At 44.1% G+C, this 22786-nt stretch overlaps 1 protein-coding gene across 2 annotated transcripts in view; it reads right to left on the minus strand.

Annotated features, from left to right (window-relative positions):
* The window catches only part of GRAMD1C (GRAM domain containing 1C), a 92706-nt gene extending 70992 nt beyond the window's left edge, over positions 1-21714 (minus strand). The window contains exons 1-3 of one of the 2 annotated variants that reach the window (XM_084843110.1): positions 21564-21714; positions 20942-21040; positions 18968-19096 (exon numbers count right to left, since the gene is read on the minus strand). In XM_084843110.1, coding sequence (XP_084699236.1) covers positions 18968-19096; positions 20942-20944 — 132 coding nt within the window. In that variant the 5' untranslated portion in view covers positions 20945-21040; positions 21564-21714. Of the gene's footprint in view, positions 1-3913; positions 4074-9166; positions 9254-18967; positions 19097-20941; positions 21041-21563 lie in introns of those variants that run through there. The other variant, XM_084843111.1, reaches the window with a different exon arrangement.
* Between the last annotated feature and the right edge of the window lie 1072 nt (positions 21715-22786).

Genomic DNA, 22786 nt, shown 5'->3' on the forward strand with positions numbered 1-22786 from the left:
TAAAGACATAGCTAGCAGCTATGTCTTTTTCTTTACTCTAGAGTAGGCACAAAAGGCCCAGTCTGGATTGAACCCTAGCATGGGGGTAGGAGGACTTTAACTCTTCCCTCACACACTATGGACCCAATCCAGATCAGGGGGCCTGTGCCTACAATTTCTATTGCAAAATAGTGACTGATGTGCTTTAAATAGGTGTTGCTATAAATGTGCAAAAGTATTGTTGATGTATATAATCTGCCATCCTCTTCATACATGCACAGCTATTCTACGATGACCAAAACATCAAGTGATGACTTCACTGTGTGAATGAGCCATCAGAGATCAAACACTTCAAGACAGAACTTTCACATCACCTCAGTTATAGTGCTTTTCATTGCAGCTAGTTAAATATTCAGCTGAGAATCAGTGCTTACTTCAGAGTAAATCAAATGATTTATATCAACGTGAGAGAACCCTACAAATATTTTGTACCATACCTAATAAGACATTTGAAAAATGATACATTACATACATCATAATACATCAGTCTACAGTCCCACATGGAAGCCCATACTCTACCATTTTCTTGGGTCTTATCAGCACAGTAGAATCTATCCTACTGCATATTGCTCAGAGTGTTAGGGGGTCCCACTGTCCTTGAACAAACGGTGTAGGCAATAATATGTGGCCAAGGAGATGAAACAGGCTCAACTAACAAAATCGCATTATTAAAGTGAATATATGCATGAGATGTGTGGGAGGTGGGGTGCCTTGCATGTACACACACAGAGACCCTTTTTGTGCAGTATGGAGGATAGTGTGCATTATGCATGCACAAATGCACACACCCCTTCAGGTCACCTCAACTAGTTGTCCAGAGCTTCAGAAGGAGGAAAGTGAGTTGACAAACTCCCACCCTCATAGAATCATAGGAAGCAGCCTTATACTGGTCAGACCATTGGTCCATCTAGCCCAGTATTGTTGATACTGACGGGCAGCAGCTCTCCTGGGTTTCAGGCAAGATAGCTAGGCTGATCATATTTCCTTGAGACAAAAACGGGATATTGGGATGACAAAAGCGGGACAGGGTTATGTAATATTCCACTGTAATAAAAAAAATAGCTAACAGCCTGTTGAACCGAAATATGAGTCTGAAAAGTCCAAATCAAACTGAACGTAGGGCAGAAAGAATCTCTATGGGCGGAATGATGGCAGAAATAACAGTAAGATTCACCCCACTGGCTCCCACTTGCTGAATGGGGCTTAGCGACCGGCTCTTGAATTCCCCACCACTGCAGACAAGCAAGGGGGCGGCATCTGATCGTCTCTAGCTCAAGAAGCCTGGCCTTGACTGGATAAAGTAAATGGAACTTCCTGTTTCATCACACTAGTAGTTTTACTGCACGCGTTGATTGGCATAGAGCCTTATGATAAACGCGTTCAGTTCTTTTACAAAAAATTAAAAACGGGACAAAATTGACATTTATATTAAAACAACGGGATGGTTGGGAAATATGAAAAAAACGGTACTATCCCATTTAAAACGGTATGTATGGTCAGCCTATCCTTATCCCTACTTGGAGATGCCAGGGATTGAACCTGGGACATTCTGCATGCAAAGCATCTGCTCTACAACTGAGCAATGGCCCTTCTTTCTGTTTGTCTCCATCATTGCTCTGAGAATAGCTTAGAAGATCCTTCCTCTTTGGGCTCACCTACCTTCTACCTTTTACAGGGAGCTCTTCAAACTATGTCCCATTTTCTCCTCTCTCCACCTTCCTCCTTGTGAGTAGAATCTCACTTATAAGTAGCCCGTTGCTCCTGAGCAGGCTACCCTTCTGCTCCTGAATGGGGGAGTGCTTCAGGCCTCAGTGCTGGTAGCCTCATGCTCCCACTCTCCTGGGTCAGATGCCAAAATGACACAGCTGCTTGCTGCTTCTATGGGCAAGCTACTGTCCCCTCAGGATTTCATCCATCAAGTTGTCCCCCCCGCATCCCTTCATCCTCTTCCTCCTGCATGAACACAGTTTGTCCTTTGCCCCATGGCATTGGTGCAGTCTTTCTCCTTCCCCCAGACATTCAAAGATAGTGATGTGTGGGACACTCATGGCAAATATGTAGTCTTACCAAGATGATACCTTATTTATTGTTTTAAGGAAAGGTACACTCAACTTGTCCCTGGTTTGATCTCCCAGCCCAAAGCTCTTGCTAGTGGCATAATATGAAGAAAATAATTGATGGTACAAGTACAACCTCTGAACCCGGCAAGGTACAATTCTCCATCCCATGGGCTAAGATGGGAGAAGTAAGGAAGCAGAAATGGAGAGAAGAAGGGAGAAGTTGCAGCACATAGAACTACTGGAAGGAGACAGACAACATTGGCAGAATGTTCAGTCCTTGGCCAGGTAGAGATATCTGCATGTGACTTATCAGCTTCTGAAATCTGGCCATCCTTGCAGCGAACTAAAGGCAACAGCCAACATGAAGCCTTATTTTCGAAATACTACCACAGTATAATGTGCAGCTTTTTTGGCCTACTAATGTATGCACATATCTGCTCTATTCTTCTGTAGAGATATTGCAAATCAGCTTAATTGCTGAAAAAAGAGATTGGTCACTTATTATTCTCCAAATATTATTTTCTGAAAGATGGGCATTACTTAAGTCATCAGAGAGAAAACGAGACTTTTTTTTCATTCACTAAGAGCAGAACTAGACATTACAAGGGGAAAAAACAGGGTTCCCAACCCTGGGTTCCTCTGTCATAATGCTAATGCATGGCAAGGCAGGAAGTACTGTCAGCACACTAAGTCTACCAGTTGCCAATTCCCTCTACAATACTCTCTGGGCTTCCCCCCACCCGCTCCAGGAGGCCACTAAATACAGAACTATGCCCAGTTGAGGGGAAAAGGCAGGGAAAGGGGGAATATTTTCAGGGGAAGCTTGGCAACATAGGAAGGGCTAAGCACCCCTCCTTCCCTTCCACTAATTCTGCCTGGTCAGTACCTTCAACATTTCTGTTACCTCAGCAAAAATTAGGGAATACTGAGATCTCATGAGGCCACATTGACTTCTGTCCTTAGCAAAATCTTGAGCAATTATTACTGGTTAGGATGAGGATTCTAGACATAAGGAGCTGCCATACTGACTCAGCCCCAGTGGCTTGTCTAGTAGTAGCTCTCTAGCATCTCAGAACAGAGGCTATCCAAGATTATTTAACTGGGTGTTCCAGGGATTGAACCTTGGACCTTCTGCATGCAAAGCACGTGCTCTACCACAGAGCTATGCACACACACAGAGTCAGAGTTCTACTGACCCTGAAGTGAATAACCCGTGGTGGCATCATTAAAAGTGCATTCTTACACCAGGTCACTACTACTCCCCTTTGGAGCTTTCGAAATGCAGTTGCAAGGCCTTCTCAGGAAGGTACTTTGGACCCCTACTGATTGCCAGTGTTTTGCCACAGATCTGCAAGGGAGTTTTTAAATATATATTCCCCTGCCATAAGGATAGGGCAGGCGTGGGCAACCTTTTTGGGGAGGGGGGCAATCTGTGAGTTCTATTTCCTGCAGCGCAGCTGATGGCCAATCAGCCGGGCTGCAGGAAATAGCAAGCCAGGCTTCCTCTGAGCCATAGAAGGAGCAGCCACATGCAGCCCACATGTACAATGGGAGAATCAGGATATTCCATTTGTGTTAGTTCAGGAGACACATACACAGCAGGGGTGGCTCTTGATATGCTGTTGGACTACATCTCCTATCATCTCTGACCACTGGCCATGCTGTCTGGGACTGGCAGGAGTTGAAGTTCAGCAACATCTGGAGGGCCATAGGTTTCCCTGTCCCTGATGTACAGAATGAATTATGACACACACACTCATCACGGTTGCTGAAGGAAACGCCTAACAAGGGTTCCAGCCTGTGCGTTTACTTACATTCATTTTCTGTTCCTCTTCATTTCCCCAGATCTGCTCTGGAGAGGATAGTCTCCTAAGCACAAGGCATTCCTCCAACAGGCTACTGGCAGACAGAGGACTGGGCATTAGTGTCATTAGGTCCCCGTCTCTGGCCCAGCCCCCCTCTTAGTTGTAGAGGCTGAAGGAAAAAGATGTTGGAAACATTTCAGATTAACTGTGCAGCATATGGACAAGTGAGTTTTTTTGCCTTCAGTTGGACCTGTGTGTTACCAGGAAGAACTTTCCCAGTAGGATCAATAATTACTTTTGTAAGATGCAGGTTAACAGAACACAGTACTTGTTAGAGAAAGGTATCACCTCTTCACCAGGTACAAGGGGAAGAAAAGAACAACAGTCAGTGTTGCATTGTAGGCTATGTAGGCTATACTAGAAATGTTGGCTCCAAATAACTGAATAGTAGGCACCCTTACAAAATTGCCCACACAATACACAGTCAAGAAGGGGGTGGGGGGAAGAATAGGCATCTTATTAAAAGACAAGGGTATCTGAAGGACTGCTGCCTCCCATACAAGCCTGCTTGTTTATTAAGATTGTCAACAGAGGCCCTCCTGTGTCTCCCAACAACCTCATCTTGTTGGGAACAAAAGGAGGACCTTTTCAGCAGCTGCATCCACACTTTGAAACTCCCTCCCAAGGGAGCTCACTTTGCAACCTCATTAACGGCCTTTGGCTGCATTGTAAAAAAAAAAAAAAAAACCCGGTGATGCTATCTAGCCATCTCATCCTCTGCCGTCCCCTTCTCCTTTTGCCTTCAGTCTTTCCCAGCATCAGGGTCTTTTCCAGGGAGTTTTCTCTTCGCATTAGGTGGCCAAAATATTGGAGCTTCAGCTTCATTATCTGTCCTTCCAATGAGCACTCAGGGTTGATTTCCTTGAGGATGGACTGATTTGACCTCCTTGCAGTCCAGGGGACTCGTAAGAGTCTTCTCCAGAACCACAGTTCGAAGCATCAATTCTTCGGCGCTCAGCCTTCCTTATAGTCCAGCTCTCACAGCCATACGTTGCTACTGGGAAAACCATAGCTTTGATTAGACGGACCTTTGTCGGCAAGGTGATGTCTCTGCTTCTTACTATGCTGTCTAGGTTGGCCATAGCTTTCCTCCCAAGGAGCAAGCGTCTTTTAATTTCATGGCTACAGTCACCGTCTGCGGTGATCTTGGAGCCCAAGAAAGTAAAATCTGTCACTGCTTCCATTTCTTCCCCTTCTATATGCCAGGAAGTGATGGGGCCAGATGCCATGATCTTAGTTTTTTTAATGTTGAGTTTCAAACCAGCTTTTGCACTTACTATAATTTTCAATTGGCTGCTAGCTGCCTTGAAGACTTCTACAAGAAGGGCAGGATAAAAATATTTTAAAACCAAGAAAACAATAAAGTAAAATACTTAAGGAGCAATCCAATGCATGTTTAGATGGAAACAAAGTCCTACAACTCCCAGCATGTCCCAGCCAGCCACTGCATTGTGATCTGTATGTTAGTCCAGGAAGTATGAATCAGGTCAGTTTTCTTTAAAATGCAGAACAGATCACATCTTTGAGCATCCATACATGCAAAGCACCACTGAGCTATAGCTGACAAGCAAATTATGTCAAAAGCTTTCTCAGGCAATCCTGATGACATCCTCAGGCAAGCTAGACAGCCACCCCCATAACGCACCATCTGCCATGTTTTCCAGGCAGCCATTTTCAGGGGTACATGTTATAGAGCAGGGAGCCCCAACGTTTTTGAGTCAGTGGGCACATCTGGAATTTTGAAAGTGTTGTGGGCATTCGAACAAAATGGTTGCCATGGGAGGACCTGTCCATTCACAAAATGGCTGTTATGGTGGGTGTGGCCATTAAAAAAAAAATACCCGTTTCCCAGAAAGCAAGCTGGTGAGGCTAAGAGACAAATAACTTGTCCTAGAAGTTATTGAGTACATGGCAGAGGCAAGAGCCCCAAATGCCAAATCACTTATTTGCCCCATATTGGGAGCAGAGGTATTATTAGAAATAAAGAAGGTGCTGGAGTCAGTGCTTCGCTTTGGAGCGTGCCAACCTCATAGTTAAAATATTTTTAATTTTAAAAAATCTAAACAAAGTTAAAATCAGGTGGAGCAGGAAGCCTGGCAGGTGCCAATAGAGCTGTCTGTGGACCCAGTGGTGTCCACGGACACCATGCTGGAGACCCCCCCCCCCATTATAGGGAGTGGAGAAAGATTCCACGTGAGGACTAGCATATGTGGAGGAACTTTCAGCGAAAAGGAGGGCTTTTATATCTAATTCAGCCTTCCCCAACCTTGAAGTCCAAAACATCTGGAGGCCACAACTCCCATCAGCCCCGTGCCAGCATGACCAGTAGTCAGGAATGCTGGGGGTTGTCATCCAAAACTTCTGGAGGGAAGGCAGATAAAGAGCATTTCTACACCAGCTTAAAATTCTGCAACTTTACCGGTGCTTTCTGCTTCTGTTTTAAATGCAGGATCATGACAGGCTCTCTTTACCTATGCTTCCCTTCACCCCACTTTCCCCCGTTATCTGTGTGTTCTATATTTTTCACTATACAGCCACTAGATAGTGATGTGGTCTAGCTCCTCTTATCATGTGATCTCCTCTTTTCAGGAGGAAACTCAAGGCTCATTATCTCGGATCTTTTAAAAATGGGTTAAAGGTAATTTAGTGCAGGAGATGCCCTGCAGGCTGACATTGTCATCCAAAGGACCTACAAACTTCTGTAAGTAACCAATCTCAATAACAGGATAAAAGCCCCGTGTGGAGAAGCCCCTAATTACTTGTTGGTTGCCATCTTGGATACCCACTAAATGGGCAGAAACACAACATCTTAAAATAAATTAAAGGTTGCAAAGTCAAGAGAAATGCCAGAATACTCTCAGCAAAAAACCCATCTCCTTTGTAGGAGAGGAAGATATATTTCTGAAACCTTATACTTCACCTTGGAGACAATTTGCTCATATATTAGCTGTCTTCTCATATGCTAACTGAAAATGGTAAGAATACAGGCCACATATGTATCTTGTATGAGGACCAGTTACTTAAGTAAATCCCAGAAACTAGTTCTTCCAGATAAACCTTCTCTAGCCTCCCAAACCAAAATGTGGAGGATGCACACAACATAAATATTTGAACATAGGAGGGAGCAGTCCTATGGCCACTAGTCAGTAGCACGGAGTGGCCAAAACGGGGCGTTCTGGGGGGCGTTCTGGGGCAAGGAGGGCGGAAATGCCTGTACAACACATCCTATGTGTCGTACAGCAGCCTCCTCCCCCGCTCTGCCTTCCAGCAGCTAGACAGCCAAAAGCGTCTCTCTAGCCAAAAATGCAGGGCAGGAGGAGCAGCGCTTCTCCTGCCCTGCATTGGATAGGCTGTCGCCTCTGATTCCGGAGGCAGCCACTTATCTGCATACGCTTGCGCCCTTAATATATTATCCAGTCTGGAATGTACAGTATAGTACAGAACCCTTAAATAAAATCTTCATCTTATCCTATCCTTACGCCTAGCTCCTGTTTAAATGCTTTAACTACATTTACATGTACTTACAAATCACTTCTCACCTGTTTAGGAAGGTGATGGAAGGCAACTGAAAATAGCCTTTTAAACATGACTCACTATGCCTCAACACCCAGCGCTGTACACTAGTTGAACTGGTGTGATGACAGAGTGATCATACTTCCTCTGCGATATAATCATGTGCAAGATCTCCTCATTTATTTCCCCCTCTTTATTTGCAAAAGAATCTTCATAAAGCTCACCTACTTATAAAGGAATGGTGTGTCACCTCCTAAATAACAGTTTGTTGTTTTTTAAATCCATGAATTGCTTTAAAACTATTTTTGCACAAATAAGTGTTAGATTTTTTTAAAAAATTATAAACAGAAGAAAGTGGTTATTTTATTAAAAGAACTAGAAAGCAGCAAGTTCCAGAAGCTCTCTTAAGCCAGGCTTGAACTCTGGACTTCTAGAAATGTTCATCTTCAAAATCCTGTAACTTAACTAACAGAAGCAACTGTCTACCAATAGCAGAACTGGAAGGAAGCAAACATCACTACATATTCCCCAGCAGCTTTGAAAGCTATGAGGTGGACTTTGTAAGCTGGAAGGGATTCCCCACTAAAATCTCATACCTGCACATTTTAAATATCCAGCAACACTAGGTTTATATATCCTTCTTCTGATCCTGATCAGACCTTCACACATTGAATTCTAACATAAGTATGTCCTATTCAAACATTTATCTATGCACAGGCAGCCTGTAGGACAGGCACGTCCACTATGCAGTGTGGGAAGGTGCGATTTTGATATTTCGGGTGGAAAATACAAGCTGATCCAAGCCATGATTGTCTTACAATTTGTTAGAAGTATGTTTTACCCACGACTCCTTGAAAGTAGTTCCCCTCCAGTACTATTTGGATCCCATGTATTCAAAGCTAGTTAACTGTTTAACGTTCTCTAGGCCCTTCCTAATGATCACATTTCATTATATTGCTGAATATTTTTGTATGACAATTAACATTTGCTTATCAATCCTCAAATAATCAAGCACATCGACTTACAGACTGACATCATAGTCAAATTAGTGATGACTACCAATTGGTTAGCATGAGCATATCAAATACCCCGAATTATTAAAACAGATCTGTTGTGATCTGCACCTCCCCTCCAACCACCCCTTGCAAGATCTTGTATACAAGAGGACTGGAAGACCACATTTGCACGTTACTTTTAAGCCAGGAATTCTGGCTTAATAAACCACGAGCAACATGCTGGTACATGCAGCCCATTCACTACATTTCACTCTTCCCTTCATTAGAGTGAGTAAACAAACCAGGAAGGGATAGCTTCATGTGAGGCTCAAATCTGCAATTTATTTATTTAAAGTTTATGTAAAATTATTTTTAGGCTGTCTTTAAGGGTAAAACCCTCTCAAGGTGATGTCCAAACCTGGGATTTAGTTAAGTGCACTCAAACAGACCAGGATTTGTAAGCCAACAACAAAGTCTGGCTTAAAGCTAGTTTATGAATCCTGACTTGTTTGGATGGACTTAACCATAATTAGTGGTATAGTGGTAAATTTGAAGTGCAGGTGCTCACCATGACAATCCCCATAGCCACCCCCCCAAAGACACCCCCCACCCCCCCACCCACACGGACTGGCAGTAGATAGCTTAATACGCGATTGATTAGGATGAGCTGAAAAAAGTGTGAGAGTTCCTGTACCTCATGTTCCTGCTCCACTATACCACTGGCCATAATCTTGGGTACATATGTTATGTGAAGCTCTCTCTTCCTGGTTGATTATTCACTGTGGTGAAAGGAAGTGTGAAGCAGAAACAAACTTCCTGCATGCACTGGCATGTTCACATCGTGGTTTATTATGCCAGAATTCTTGGCTTAAATTGACATACCAATGTGACCAAAAGAAACTAATCAACCTAGCAGGAATGACCCCTTTCAACTTTCCAATAATGCCAGCCAGGGGTAAAAAAGCTAAGTAGGTATATAAGCAAGAGGAAGAGTCTGAATGGGACACACATTAGCGTATCATAGATTCAGCTAATGTTTCAATCATGTCACTCTCATACAAATATCTAAACAGTTTTAAACTCTCCTGTACATTTAGGCCTAAGTAGATAAGGCCTCAGATTAATAAATGTATATATACACACACATACGCACAAACATGTGCACACACTCCCCTATATATAGAAAACTAGCATTGTCAGGCAAGGCTAACTCCCTTATTCTCCCTGACATCTGGTATAGTGTAGAGGCTAAGAGACTCAGCTATGAATCAAGAAATCCAGATTTGAATCTCGTCTCTACTATGAATTCACTAGATGACTCTTAACAAGGTAGACCCCTTTTTTTCTCTGCTTACCATCTGTTATATGGGGATGATTTATTTATTTATTTATTTATTAAATTTATTAATCGCCCATCTGACTGGTCACCCAGCCACTCTGGGCGATGTACAACCCACCATAAACAATTTAAAACAATAAAATTTTACCATAATTTTTTTTTTTTTAAATACCCTAACCCACCCCAAACGCCTGCCTGAACAACCACGTTTTTAATGCATGACGGAAGCTCATTAAAGAGGGGGCATGACGGAGTTCCCTAGGGAGGGAGTTCCACAGAGTGGGGGCCACCACAGAAAAGGCCCTCTCCCTCATCCCCACCAGTCTAGCTGTCCTGGCTGATGGGACAGAGAGAAGGCCATCCGAGGCTGATCTTGTTAAGCGGCCTGTCTGGTGTTGCTGGAGGCGCTCCTTAAGATAGGCTGGGCCGGAACCATATAGGGTTTTAAAGGTCAAAACCAACACCTTGAATTTGGCCCGGAAAACAACTGGTAACCAGTGCAACTCCTTCCGCACTGGAGTGATGTGATCTCGCCGGCGGCTGCCTTTAATCAGGCGAGCCGCCACGTTCTGTACCAGCTGCAGCTTCCGAACCGTCTTCAAGGGTAACCCCACGTAGAGCGCTTTACAGTAGTCTAAACTAGAGGAGACCAGGGCATGTACTACCGATGGGAGCAGATGGTCGGGAAGGAAGGGGCGCAGCCACCGTATCAGATGGAGTTGGTACAGCGCTGTCCGGCTCACAGCTGACACCTGAGCCTCCATGGACAGCTGGGAGTCCAAAATGACCCCCAGGCTGCGGACCTGGTCTTTCAAGGGTAGCCGTACCCCATTCAACACCAGGTCAACATCCCCCAGCCTCCTCTTGTCTCCCACCAAAAGTACCTCGGTCTTGTCAGGGTTCAGCTTCAGCTTATTCCTCCCCATCCCGACACTCACCATCTCCAGACATTTGGACAGGGATTCTACGGCCAACCTTGGTGAAGATTTGAATGAGAGGTAGAGCTGCCTGTCATCCGCATATTGATGACACTGCACCCCAAACCTCCTGATGGTAGCCCCCAGTGGCTTCACATAGATGTTAAATAGCATCGGGGAGAGGATGGAACCCTGTGGCACCCCACAAGTAAGTGGCCACGGGTCCGAAACCTCCTCTCCCAGTGATACCCTCTGGTACCTACCGGAGAGGAAGGACCGGAACCACTGCAATACAGTGTCTCCAATGCCCAACCCCTCCAGGCGGTCCAGGAGGATACCGTGGTCAACGGTATCAAAAGCTGCTGAGAGGTCGAGGAGAACAAGGAAGGAGCATTCACCCCTATCCAGAGCCCTCCTCATATCATCCACCAAGGCGACCAAGGCCGTTTCAGTCCCATGCCCAGGCCTGAAGCCTGACTGAAATGGGTCTAGATAATCAGTTTCTTCCAAGTGTGCCTTCAACTGCACCGCCACCTCCCGCTCAATCACCTTGCCCCAAAATGGCAGATTTGAGACTGGGCGAAAGTTGTTCAGAACTTGAGGATCCAAGGAGGGCTTCTTTAAGAGCGGTCTTATCACTGCCTCCTTGAGGGCTGATGGCATCACTCCCTCCTCAAGGGAGGCGTTCACCACCGCCTTGATCCCCTCACCCAGTCTCTCTCTGCAGCTCATAATCAGCCAAGATGGGCAAGGATCAAGTAAGCAGGTGGTCGGCCTTACAGATGAAAGCACCTTGTCCACTTCATCAGGAGGAAGAAGCTGGAACCGATCCCACAAAACCGGTTTGCCACAGGCCGCCTCTTGCTCACTAACTGTATCCACAGTGTGCAGAGTAACACACCTAATCTGATCAATTTTATCTGCAAAGTGCCTTGCCAAAGCCTCACAGGAGGCCTTAGAATGCTCCAGTGGTTCCGGAGCCACAGGACCGACCAGGCTCCGGACCACTTGGAACAGCCTCCTGGGGCAGCACTCTGCAGACACGATGGAGGCAGCATAATATTCCTTTTTTGCTGCCTTCACCGCCACGTGATAGGCTGAAGATACAGCTCTAGCCCGTGTCTGATCGTCTTTGGAGCGAGACTTCCGCCACCGGCGCTCTAGCCGTCTCACCTCCTGTTTCAGAGCTCGTAACCGCGGATTGAACCATGGTGCAGTCCGAGCCCTGTTCAGGGGGAGAGGGCGTTTCGGAGCCACCCGATCTAATGCCCCAGTGATTGCGGCATTCCAGCCACCCACCAGGGTCTCGACCGAGTGGCCGTTGGCATGCCCCAGAGAATCCCCAAGCGCGTTCAGGAATCCATTTGGATACATAAGACGCCTGGGGCGGACCATTTTAATGGGTCCTCCACCCCTGCGGAGGGGTTGTGGAACCGAGAAGTCCAACGTCACCAGATAGTGATCTGACCATGACAAGGGGGTGGTGGATATACCCCCGACTTCCAGATCACTCCCCGCTTCTCCAGAAACAAACACAAGGTCTAGTGCATGACCGGCTACATGGGTGGGCCCAGTTAGAATATGGTGCAGCTCCCAGGAGGCCATGGTCTCCATGAAGTCCTGAGGTGCTCCTGTGAGGATGGCCTCCGAATGTACGTTGAAGTCCCCCAACACCAGTAAGTTAGGGGACTGTACACGCACATCAGAGACCACCTCAAGCACCTCGGCCAGGGAGTCAGTCGTGCAGCGGGGTGGACGGTACACGAGCAGAATCCCCAGACTGCCCTTCGGGCCCAACCTCCAGTACATGCACAGGATGATACTACTGAAGTACCTACTAGGGTTGTTGTAATGATTACACCAAGATAATGCAGCCTTCCCCAACCAGGTGCCCTTCAGATGTTTTGGACCACAACTCCCAGCATTCCTGACTACTGGCCATGTTGGCTGAGGCTAATGGGAGTTGAAGTCCAAGACTCAGAAGGTCGGAGAAGGCTGAAATAATGTATGCAAACCACTATGAATTCTTGAAGAGTTATAAAGTTTTTAAGTATTAAGATTACATCTAAATTCCCATGTGAAGGGAACTTTTGTTCCCCTATGGAGGAGCATTCAATAAGTGAGCTGCTATCTGCAGAATGGAGTGGAACAACCCACACACAGGTTTACAACCTGAGCTGAGCACTAGGCCTTAGTTTAAGGAACATCATGCGGAAATGAATTCCAAAGACTAATTATGTGCTGGTTAAGATTTTAAATAAATATATTATTAATTTCAGATATATACATCTTATTTTATCATAACAAAAGGAAGGTAAAGACCACTACACAAAATGTTCCATAAGTTCTCTAGTACTGGGTATCCACTCTCAAAAAGGTTACAGTAAAATGGAAAAGGCATAATAAAACTCATCACTATGCTCTATATTCCCATCTTCCCTTATTCCTCTTTTTGGCAGTTCTTTGCCAAAAGTCACTTTGATAAGCAAATAAAAAAACAGAAGCACAGCAGTGACTGTCCCAAATTCACAGAAACCATGTAATACAACAGGTCCCCATTTGTACAGACTTTACAAAATGACAGTAACAGCTATGTTTATTATTGAAGCCACAGAGTTTCAACAAAATCAGAATTTTAAAGATAAATTCCTCAAGCCTTGTGAGTTTATCTAATATATCTTAGAAGATTTCACAGACTTACCTTGAAATGATGAGTATATCCTCCAAGAGAAAATTAGCAGCAAGCTCACTGGAAGTACGGTTTCACAGTAAATATTTCATTATATGGAGCTGAGATACGTGCAGTGGCAGTCATGCCAATGGCAGTCATGCCATGGTCCATTGGGTTGGGGTAGTGGTGGTTTCGCAGCTCTCTTAAACTAGATGACAGGAGTGTGCTTGTGAAGAGCTGTGCTTATCTCAGATGCCAGATCATGTTTTGCAGAATGTATCCCAAATGACTTTGATGGCCAATTGCTTCTTATGTTTGAGAAATGCTGTCAGTGATTATTGTATCACTCATGTGCTTGTTATGAATCAAGATGCAAGAACAGGCCAGTCAGCAGTTAATAGCCCTGCCATGTGTTACTGAAACACCTCATTAGCATAGCATATGATGACAGAGCATGACAGTTCACTACAATTACAGTGGGTTGCAACGCTTAACGTTTTAGATGAGGAATGTTAGCACCTGATCTGGTTCCTGTCAAGCCATCTCACGTAGCTGCTTCATTTTTGCCACTATGCAGTATCTTGTGACCAGACTGGCAATCAGCTATACACAGCACAAGAACAGCCACTCTGCTGGTATCTTTACCTCTTCCAGATCACATACACACATAGAGGGGTGAGGGTGGGGAGAAAGGATAGCCACGGACCACGTGCATCTGTTTGGCTCCAGTTTAGAACTCTTCCTACAAGGCAGCCTCAAGTACATACAAGACCTGTCATAGAAGTCTTATTTCCCACCATGAAGGCCAGTCATGCAAAGTATGTCCACAAGGTTTTGTTTTGACTAGCCCACATTTGCCTATGCTAATAATTTGTTGCCAAAAAGAAACAAGCTTTGTGAAGCTTCCCGCACCTGAAGGCATTTCTTACTAGCCACAGCCAGATTAGAGTAGCCATGTGCACCACTTTACAGAGGACAGTCCTCTACTTAAAACCATCCTCCACTTGAAGAGCTGTCCAGTACATGTCCAGTTTAATGATAAGGAACCATAAGATGGGCAACCGTAACCTGGGGCTTCGGGTGGCTCCTCAACTGTTCAGCACATGGACAGCAGACTGAGCAGGCATACTGTCTACCCTGCTATGGTGAGATGTATTGTATTTCTGTTTAAATTATAGTAATTATATCTAAATCTGCATCTTTACACAGAGATTAGCATGTGCAGATTTTTTTGCAGATTGGTGTCCTCTTTTGGGGCGATGCAAGTCCTCTTTCTTGGCAAGGTATAAGTGGCCACCCTTAACCAGGGGTGAATGGTTATTTATAAGGCCGAAGAAAGTTATCCCCATAGCATTTACAATGACTTTCCCAAGGATAAGTTGGCAACTCAGGATGAATGAGATCTTAAAGGTATCCAGCTCTCAACTATTGCACCCACTTACTCAAACACCAACCTGAACCCCCCTAAATACACACACACTGGCTGGATTCACACATGACACGAATCTATAGTCTACGTTGTTGAATTCTAGGTTGTTATGTGTAAACCCAGCCGCACTAACAAACCATGGTTTGTTAACCATGAATAACCCAGAAAGAGAACCCACGGTTTGTTGTTGGATTGTGAACTCTGGGTTGTTTAAACCATGGATAGTCATCACCAGAACCAAGGGTTGTTTCACCAGGCTACAGAGGCAAGAGTGGTAAAACAACAACAACCCCAAACAGCCACTATTCTTGCCAGTACTACAGCACATCAAAGTCATTTGGGATACAGCAAGGGAGGGAGCAAAGGAGGAGGGAAACAAGAAGCCCAAGGACTGAAAAAACAAACTGCAGTTGGTTCAATAATCTGCCAAACAAACCCTGGGTAAGTCAGCAAACCATAGGTTAAATAAACCATGGGTTAGCATTATGTGCAAACCAGGTCACTAGCTTGCATAGTGTAGTAAACATTCTTATTGTCTTGCCATACAATTCAACTTTTTTGTGTTTTTAATTGTTTTAAATGTAGTTTCAAAAAGAATTAAAATAGCAAAAGGGGGTTAGGACTAATCAGGCAGTATCTTATTATTACATTAGGATACACAGATTTAGACCACCATGATGTACTACGCAGAAAAACAAGAGTTAAATTGTTACAAGCAGATATATTTTATGATAACAAAGAGATAAGACAGACATCAATTCAGTGCTTGTAGAGGCACAACTGATAGTCATGAAAGCCATAAAAGGAAAATTGGACTTCTGTTCACTAAACCACAAGATGTACCTTTTATTATTCTACACATCAAGATTAATTATGTATCATACTGCAAACTTAGCCTCAGCAGCTCTTGAAGCACATAAAACACCACAGTAGTAAAAGCAAAGCATTATCAATGAACGTTCAGAAATATTTTCTGCTTTTAACAAAATAAAACTGTAGAAATAGAACTTTGGCATTGGATGTAAGTGTAAAAATATTATGGGTCTACACATTAATTCTCTTAAGTAACGTTAGTGAATTTAGTTGTATTTTCCTCATTCCAATATACAGTCTAAACCAATAGCCCTGGGAAAACTAATGACAAGTTGAGTTCTCTTTCGACTTGGGCTCAACAACAATAAAAACAGTCTCTAGAGGTGCAATTACAGCTTTATGGAAATCTGCACAGCCGCATTTGGCCCAAGAGCTAGGACTTAATTAACAACTTGTGTCCTATCTTTCTACACCATTATACAGGTTAGCTGAAAACAATATTCCCTGCAGAGTCGCCTCCTGGTATTTGGCCTCAAGAACCAGTATGGGCAAACATGCAGAAATGAAACTTAAATATTTGTTCCTTGATTTAAATTTCCAGGTTTACTTCTTTGGACATAAGAGTATAGTTGATGTGTTCTCTTGTATATGTGAGGGCAATTTAATTAGAAAGTGGTTTAAGGTGCAATCCTATGCATGTTTAGATGGAAAGAAGTCCCACAACTAGTTATAGGATCTTTTTTCTGTCTAAACATGCATAGGATTGCACCTTTAATTACAGTGAGATCACAACACAGTGCAATCCTATGCATATTAACTCAGAAGTCAGTCCCACCATGTTCAATGGGGTTCGTTCCCCTGTAAGTGTGTTTAGGATTGCAGCCTCATGCTTTGCCTAACATTTATAACTTTAATGCTCCGCTGGAATTGCACAGAAGCATGAATGAATAGCTTTGCTAAGTTCCAGAATGGATTTACATGCATGGCATAAAATGTGGCATTTTCACTACTAGTCACCCCATTCCAGCTGAGGGACAGCTGTGAGATGTTGAGGAACAAGCACGGGACTGAAGCTCTCAGATCTGCAGGTGATTCACTACATCAACTCAACCCATTTAACTTCTGACTCAGATTTCCCATGCCCAGAGTATGATTAATAATTCAAAAATGTAATCAAGGATGGCTCAGAGAAAGCTTTCATGCCTGGAGCACCTCAGCAGTAGTATGGCTTGAGTGATCAGACTCCAGTATTTTTTCGCTTACAGGTAGAACTGTTTTTAATTCTGAGAGATATTAGCTAGCTTGCAAACAAAAAACACTTCGAAATTATTATTTCTTAGGCCAAGTGAAATGTGACACCATCCATGCAATTATCAATTGCATGAATGTTTTTTTGAAGTGTAAATAACAGGCATGGGGAGGGCTGATCCTGATGTGATCCTGGTGGGGGAGTAGAGCAGGGGGTGTAACCCTTCGCCCCTGCTGTGGTCCCAATAAGGTCCCCCAAACCTGCTATTTGTACTAGAGGGTGGATTGGATTGGGACTGCAGCTGGGCCGAAGCAAGGGTAAAATCCCCCTCCCTTCCCCACTAGGGCACCGACCTGAATGAGGCTCCTACACCTGCTATTTACACTTACAAAACCATTGCTAAATGCATGGATGGTGTCATGGTTAGTTTGGTCCTTATTCTTCATGGTTTGGGGTTGGATCCAGATCTAGTCATGCTTAGAATAGTCCCACTGATTTTGGTGGGTCTACTCGAAGTATGATAAGATCTGGTTTCTACCCTTTGTGTCTTGCTGATGAGCACAGCGTCAGAGCACTGGAGTGTCCTTTTGAGAATCCCACATTCCTATTGCTTTTAGATCACCTTCCAAGCCATACAGGAGATTGTTATATATTTCTAGTTCCAAACATTCACTAGATTTCCTTGATGTACAGTACCAATTTTATGTTTTTAATTCTTTTTTACAATAAGAACAAAATATTTTTAAGAAGAATACATATCTTAATAAGTTAACAGTCCAATTTAGATAAGAGGCTACAAAGGATTCAATATTAAGGACAAGGAGTAGAGCAACATTCAGTTTCCCCTGTCACTGTGGCTGGCTCTGGATACAGGTATAGAAGCATTCTATACAAACAGTGAACTCATTATCTGAATGTGGGTCTTTATGTAGACAAATGGCACCATCTATGCACAAGTCAGAACTATCAGCAGGCACAGGAACACCCCAACTTTTGCACCCCAAAAAATCTGTAGAAAAAAGAATTGTACGCGAGGGGAAGCCTCCAAACAGCTCAATGAGGACTGGGTATACTGCATAGCCACAGAATGTTGAATGTCTGTTGGAGGGGGAAACAAAAAACTGGGGGGAGGACAGAAAATGAAATGGAGTAGCCTGGAAAAGGGCACAGCTGGCTGGCTGGCAGGCACCTAAACAAGAGCACTCTGCACTGCAACTTTTTGTTGCAGGTTCCACTTGCACTTCTTCTAAACATGAAAATTCTATGTAGGCATCATAACAAATAGCCACTGATAGACTTATCTACCATGAATTTGTCTAATCCCCTTTTAAAGCCATCTGAGCTAGTAGCTATCACACCATCTTGTGGCAGTGAGTCCCATAAATTAATTCTGCATTGTGCATCTGTCCTGAATCTACTCCCAGTCAGTTTTATTGGATGACCCAGAGTTCTAGTACAATGAGAAAGTTCTCTCTTATCCACTTACTCCACACCATACATACTTTTATACAACCCTCACTATCATGCCCTGCTTAGTAGTCATTTTTCTCAGCTAAAAGCCCCAAACACTTTAACTCATCCAAAAGTGCATTTAAGAAGATTGCAGCCTGAACATGTGGGCAAGAGCAGAGTTAAAGCGAAGCATGAAACCAGAATAACCAAATATGAAAAGAACCCCTGCAACTGCACAGCCAGCCTCAACATGATGCCCTCTGGATGTGCCACACTACCACTCCCATCATGCACAACCATGCTGGCTACAGATGATGGGAGTTATACTCCAACACATCTGGAGGGCACCAGGTTGAGGAAGGTGGCTTCACAACTGCCCAGAGTATCCAGGCCTGCCAGTATAATATAGTATAATACTATACTGAGTATTTTATACTCAGTATAAAATATATATTAGTGAGGTCAGTTCTTTGTAACTCAACCCACAGACACACACACCCCACTGTAATAATTACAAATTCCTCAGACCACAGGAGGACATTGGTTTCATTAGATTATTGTAGAATGCAGATGTCCTTTAATAAAAACCACCCATATAAAACAGAAGAAAAATCCATGAAGTTACCCAAAAGCTCCAGTCAGCAGTCCAGTTATATGGGGAGGGGGCCTGCATTTTCTCTGTGCATACACTAAGAGTCTCCTCAGAATCCACCAGTAATTGACTGATGAGGCCATGATCCACTTCATGAAGTGCCTGTAAACAAGTAGAGTGTGTTATTTAAGAATGTGATGCAAGTTTTGCTGGAGTAATATTTATAAGTACTTTGCAGCATTTCTAGTTAAACCTCTTAAGACTCTGGATAAGCCATGAGGAACAAGGAAAGAACATTTTCAATCTGCTTTATTTTAATTAGGTTATAGCATTTAAGAGTCATTCCCCTTGACCAGTTCGTTGCACAACATAAAGCTCCCCAGCATTGCCCAGCATTTGGTGACCCTCAGCTTTGGAAGTTGGTGGGTTAATCCTTTTCAGGCTATGTACTCCTTGCTTGTACTAGAGAAATATCTGGATATGTGGAGCCTCCATAAATGTGGAGGTAAAAACCGCACCATATTCCTTCTATTTCCAAGCTTCGGATGTGAGTGCTGCTGTTTGTGTAGCCAAAGTAGCATCACCCGCACATAAAAGAGTAGGATCAACAGACTCAGACAATCCTGAAGTTTGCAAAAGAAGCAAAAACCTTGGGGGGGGGGAATCCTAAGGAGAGGAAACATGCTCCCCTAAACATCCCAATGAGAGTGGGGTTGGAAAACTGGATGCGAGGGAGAACAGAATGGTGTATCGTGAAAGCTGAAGGAGGTAACAGGAGCCCTCCATGCTGCAACGTTCTGTTGCCGGTATCTCTTGTAGCATATTATATGTTTGTCATCAAAAAGGGCCATGCAGGACTATCACAGCTAGGCCAAAATGTAGCTAAAACATGCTGTGCCAGGTTCTGCAGGAAGACCCTTAGCCAACCTGTTCCCCCCACCACTGGGGTTGTGAAGAACAAACATTATCTTCTCTATTTGAAGAAAAATCTATGAAGATGAAAAACAATGTTGGACACCAGTTTTCACCTTCTTTAAAATTAGATTGCTAGTGTGGTTATATTTAATGTATCATATACAGAAATGCATTCTAATACAGCAGCATGATATGCAGTTTTGATACCATTTGCAAAATTACAGTGTCATGACAGTGCCCACAAATGCCTGAGTTTTAATGTCTATGCAAATATTAATAGCAGTGAAACACTTTGGGTAGCAACCCAAGTTTGAGTTCTTTTGTATACCCTTTTTTGCAGATGGCGACAGGAAAATCCTCCAACTTAGAACACTCCAGAGTGGAGGGGTCTAAAAATATAGGACATATGTACATCCCAAAGAATCCAAGTGCAGAAATACCAGGCACTGCGTCTACTCTGCTAGCTTACAGAATCTATAGAATCAAAATGTTCTATAGAACTAAGGGCCACCCCTTGTCACTTTTTCCCCCTTGGCAAAACTCCCACACCTTTAACACCAGTGCAGCAGGTAGAAGCTCAACATGTGAAGCTCTTCCTATCACTGCATCTGAACGTATTACATTTCTGCCTTTCCCTGTGGTGTTATATTAAAGATACAGAACCAGTTCCAAGTACAATACGTATAATTGTAAACCGCCCAGAGAGCTTCGGCTACAGGGCAGTATAGAAATAAATAATGACTACCTAGATATGGTGACAACAAATGACTGAGCAGCAAAGACAGCCACAACGATTTACAGGCAAGTGATGGGATGGGGCGGGGAGGAAGTATGACGCAACTTTCCCCTCTCAACTTTAGACCACGCGTTGATCAGCCACTATCCCGCGACCTAGACCGTTTGCAAGAGAACAAAAACGTAGCAGCTGCCGACTTCGAATATCAGCACAGTCTTTGAAGCCTGCATCTCACATCCACGAAGACTGAAGAGCGTATTAAACTTATCTTTTAAGGCTACCCAGCCACATCTATAGAAAGATCCACAGAGAAAAACACAAGGGGGAAATTAAAAGGGAAAGAACGCATCGCTTACCATGGAGAGAAGAAAGATGCGACCTGCAAATGGGTTGTCTCAAAATTCAGCACCATAGGACTGCAACGCCTCTCGCTTCCCCACAATTTAAAGGGCCAGCTGCGTTAAGAAGACAGAGAGAGACAGAGAGAAGCGGGGAAATGGGGTTCTCTCTCTAGGAATAGCGGCCCCTTCCGAAGCAGGAGATTCATTGCCCATTTACGCTCGAGTACATTCGTTAGGTCCAATGAGGCTACGGTTGTGTGTGACCGGCGCCGCGTGAACTGACCAGTGGGGAAAGAACGAAATGGGAACGGGAAAGTTTTTTCGAGGGCAGAAGGAGCTAGGAGATGTAAACGTTATTTTTACTGCGTCCGGAAGGTGGATTTTATTTTATAAAGAACAATAATAAGATCTAAACTGTTTGGGACCTTCCCCCTCTTTGAATTAAAAAAAAACCTCCATAAAGGAGACCAATAACTTATAGGCTCTAAAGAGTTTTTTCTACCTTTTCCTCTTTTTTAAATATTTATTTATGCGCACATTGAAAGGTGTTGGGCGTTTTTAGAACACCCCTCGTCACCTTTTCCTCACATTTCTCCCAACTGCTTCTTGGGAAGCGGGGCGGGAAACTGCTACTCACTTCAGGGTAATAGCCAGATGCACTCACACTGCCTCAGCAATCAACACAGTCAGGATTTATCCCCTAAAGTCGCAATCCTATGCATATTTACACAGAAAAAAGCCCTACAACTCCCAGCATGCCCCAGCCAGCAATGCTTACGCCCTAACTCAGCCTTCCCCAACACAGTGCCCTCCAGATGGGTTAGGTTGCAACTGCCATAATTTCCAGCCAGCATGGCCAATGTTGCAGCCTAACCCATCTGGAGGGCACCAGGTTGTGGATGGATTCCATAAGTATGTTTACACAGAAGGACACCCCCGAGTATATCTTATTACCAAGTAACAATGAACAGGAGTGCAGCCTGACATCCAAGCCTTCTGGGTTTGGTAGTGAAATCAGAGGACACCTCCATTTTATTGAGGTATATGGTAAATTTCCTCAATAAAATGGAGGTGTCCTCTGATTTCACTACCAAACCCAGAAGGCTTGGATGTCAGGCTGCACTCCTGTTCATTGTTACTTGGTAATAAGATATACTCGGGGGTGTCCTTCTGTGTAAACATACTTATGGAATCCATCCACAACCTGGTGCCCTCCAGATGGGTTAGGCTGCAACATTGGCCATGCTGGCTGGAAATTATGGCAGTTGCAACCTAACCCATCTGGAGGTTTATTGAGGTATATGGTAAATTTCCCCTTCATGGATCACTGCCTTGTTGTGGCGAAGGGGCTTGCGTAACTCAGTGAAGCCATAAGCTATGCCGTGCAGGGCCACCCAAGACGGACAGGTCATGGCGGAGAGTTCTGACAAAATGTGGTCCACTGGAGAAGGAAATGGCAACCCACTCCAGGATTCTTGCCAAGAAAACCCCATGGAACGTATCACAAGGCTAAAAGATATGACGCCGGAAGATGAGCCCCTCAGGTCGGAAGGTGTCCAATATGCTACTGGGGAAGAGCAGAGGGTATTTCCAAGTAGCGCCAGAAAGAGTGAAGCGGCTGGGCCAAAGCCGAAAGGACACTCAGCTGTGGATGTGTCTGGTGGTGAAAAGAAAATCCGATGCTGTAAAGAACAATATTGTTTAGGAACCTGGAATGTCAGATCAATGAATCAAGGTAAGCTGGAGGTGGTCAAACATGAGATGGCAAGATTGAACATCGACATCTTGGGAATCAGCGAACTAAAATGGACAGGCATGGGCGAATTTAATTCAGGTGACCATCATATCTACTACTGTGGG

The sequence above is a fragment of the Heloderma suspectum genome, chromosome 3, assembly GCF_057233095.1.
Source record: "Heloderma suspectum isolate Gila_16-S chromosome 3, 16-S_ref, whole genome shotgun sequence".
Taxonomy (NCBI): Eukaryota; Metazoa; Chordata; class Lepidosauria; order Squamata; family Helodermatidae; genus Heloderma; species Heloderma suspectum.